This window comes from Rousettus aegyptiacus, unplaced genomic scaffold (assembly GCF_014176215.1).
Source record: "Rousettus aegyptiacus isolate mRouAeg1 unplaced genomic scaffold, mRouAeg1.p scaffold_m13_p_2, whole genome shotgun sequence".
NCBI lineage: Eukaryota > Metazoa > Chordata > Mammalia > Chiroptera > Pteropodidae > Rousettus > Rousettus aegyptiacus.
In genome coordinates this window covers 126,642,327-126,645,022 of record NW_023416295.1, presented here as the reverse complement: position 1 = coordinate 126,645,022, position 2,696 = coordinate 126,642,327, and the positions used below count along the sequence as shown (strand labels likewise).

General features: G+C 35.3%; 1 protein-coding gene across 1 annotated transcript; it reads right to left on the bottom strand.

Moving 5' to 3' along the window:
• Nucleotides 1–1,537: 1,537 nt before the first annotated feature.
• On the bottom strand, nucleotides 1,538–2,476 carry LOC107521206 (olfactory receptor 6C2-like). The gene has a single exon (XM_016165687.2). The coding sequence runs from the start codon at nucleotides 2,474–2,476 to the stop codon at nucleotides 1,538–1,540; it is 939 nt and encodes a 312-aa protein (XP_016021173.2).
• Nucleotides 2,477–2,696: the final 220 nt, after the last annotated feature.

Sequence of the window (2,696 nt, the reverse complement as noted above, 5' to 3'; positions counted from 1 at the left end):
GCACAACAACATTCATGGCATTATTCACGGTAGTGAGGACATAGAAGCATCCAAAGTTCCTACAATAAATGATTGGCTAAAGAAGCTGTGGTACATACATACAATGGAATATTACCCAGCCGTAAGAAGAGATGAAATACTGCCATTTGCGACAACATGGATGGACCTTGAGATAATCATGCTAAGCGAAATAAGCCAGACAGAAAAGGTAGAAAATCACATGACATCACATATATGTAGGATATAAACCTAAAAGCAACAAATGAATAGGACAAACAAACAGAGACTCATGAACAAAGACTCTTGACTAGTGGTTAGCAGAGAGTAGGGTGGGAGAGGGGAGGTAGATGGGGTAAAAGAGGTCAAATATGTGATGATAGAAGGAAATCTAACTTTGGACAGTGAACACAAAATGCCAAATATATATGCCTTACTGTTGAATTGTACACCCAAAATACTGAATTTCATTAACCAATATCAGCATAATAAATAAAAAAAGAAATAAAAATAAAATAAAATATTAAAAAAGAAGAAAATCTTGTCATTTTTATAACATGCATGGACCTTGAGGGCTAAGTGAAATAAATAAGAGAAAGGCAAATAATCTATGATATCACTTATATGTGGGATCTGAAAAAAATCAAACGCATAAGAACAGAACAGAACAGATTGGTAGTCGCCAGAAGTAAGAGATGGCAGCTGAGGGAAATAGGTGAAGGTAGTCAAAAGGTACACTTCCAGCTATAAGCTAAATAGGTTCTAAGGATCTAATGTACAGGATTATAGCTATCATTAATAATATCGTATTGTTTATTTGAAAGTTGCTAGAAAGCAAATCTTAAAATGTTCTCATCACAAGGAAAAAAATTATAACTGTGATGTGATTGATGTTAACTAAACTTACTGTAATAATTTCAGAATATATATACATATCAAATCATTTGGTGTACACTTTGATCTTATGCAATGCTATATTATATGTCAATAAAACTAGAAAAAAACGAAGGGCTGTAATAATAAGAATAAAAGATGTAAATTCAAAAAAAAAAGTTCCACTTTAATAACAAATTAGTGTAATGAAATAGTTCCATCTCACTCAATACCAGTATGGTTTGCATTACCAAAAGATTAGAAACAAATTACAACTACCCATTCTTCTTGAGACAGTGAACACTAGATCAGAACAGAATCCACAGATAAATAAATTTTGCCTGAAAGCTCTTAGTTTAAAGAAATTAATGGACAAATTTTTGTTACTGCCTTCTTTGTTAAGTCCTTCAGACAGGATGGTGAAGTATTGTTATAAGTTTCTGAAAATCAATATTCATAGTCATTTATGAAAGTGAGCCACTACGAAAAATCTCTTCGAATTAAGGACAGAATGGTTGCATAAGTCTGTGGTTGTAAGAGTAATAGAAAAGAAATTTCTGTGGCTATTCAGATTGTAACTGCAGTTCTGTACTGTAGATTTGAAATAGAACACATAGTAAAAGATGAAATACTTAATGTATCTACTTTTGAATAAATAAAATTTTAGTTATCTAGTTCTTCGAAAATATGCCATCTTTTTTACAGATTCGATGAAAGCTTGTTTGACTTGTTTATTCCGTAGAGTGTAAATGAAAAGGTTCATTAAAGGGACAAATGAGGTATTGAGCAATGCCACCGCCTTATTAAGGGCCACTCCTTCCTTCGCTGGCTTGATATAGATGAAGATACAACCTCCATAGGTAATGGAAACTACAATCATGTGTGCAGAACAGGTGGAGAAAGCCTTTTTTCTTTGCTGAGCTGAAGGGAGCCTTAAAATAGTCTTGAGGATGTATGTGTAGGACATGATTACACAGACTAGAGTGACTATGAGGGTCAGCACAGCCATGATTAAAAGTAGCTGCTCTAGCGACTGAGTGTCCGAGCATGCAATTGTCATAAGAGGAGATGCATCACAGCCAAAATGGTCAATGAGATTGGAGTTGCAGAAATCTAGCTGAACTCCCAGGCTAAGCAGTGGAAGTATAACAATTAATCCAATCAGCCAACAGCAAAGGACAAGAATGGTGCATACCCTTTCATTCATGATGCTGGTGTAATACAAGGGCTTGCAGATGGCCACGTAGCGGTCATAGGACATGGCAGTTAGAAGAAAAAAATCTGTTGCCCCGATGAGGATGACAAAAAATAATTGGCTGACACAAGCTGTATAGGTAACAAGTTTGTCTCCAGTTGTCATGCTGTACAGGAATCGAGGAACATAGACAGTTGTAAACATTATTTCTATCACGGAGAAATTCCGAAGGAAAAAGTACATGGGTGTTTTAAGGTGAGAGTCCACCAGAGTGAGGAGAATAATGATTAGATTTCCAGTAACAGTAAAAATGTAGGTGAGAAACAGAAATACTAAAAGAAAAACCTGCAGTTGTGGGTCATCTGTTAATCCTAGCAGGATGAATGTTGTTATTGCAGAATGGTTTTTCATCACTGTCTTCAGCTGTATACAGACTTTGAATCTGAGGAATAGAATGCAAAAATGATATTTCAATATGCTATACAGAGAAAAGTAGCTAAGCAAGTCAGGAGAAGCACATGTTTTAGCTTTTATTTGATCGTCAACAATCTGATAGAGAAGCGATTGCATTGTGCTTCATTCCCCTCCTTTACCTTCAGAATGGTCTTCAGAATGTGGCTTATGGAAAATA

What these genes read in the sequence shown, in the direction of transcription:
- LOC107521206 (XM_016165687.2), bottom strand. Translation starts at nt 2,476, where the DNA reads ATGAAAAACCATTCTGCAATAACAACATTCATCCTGCTAGGATTAACA.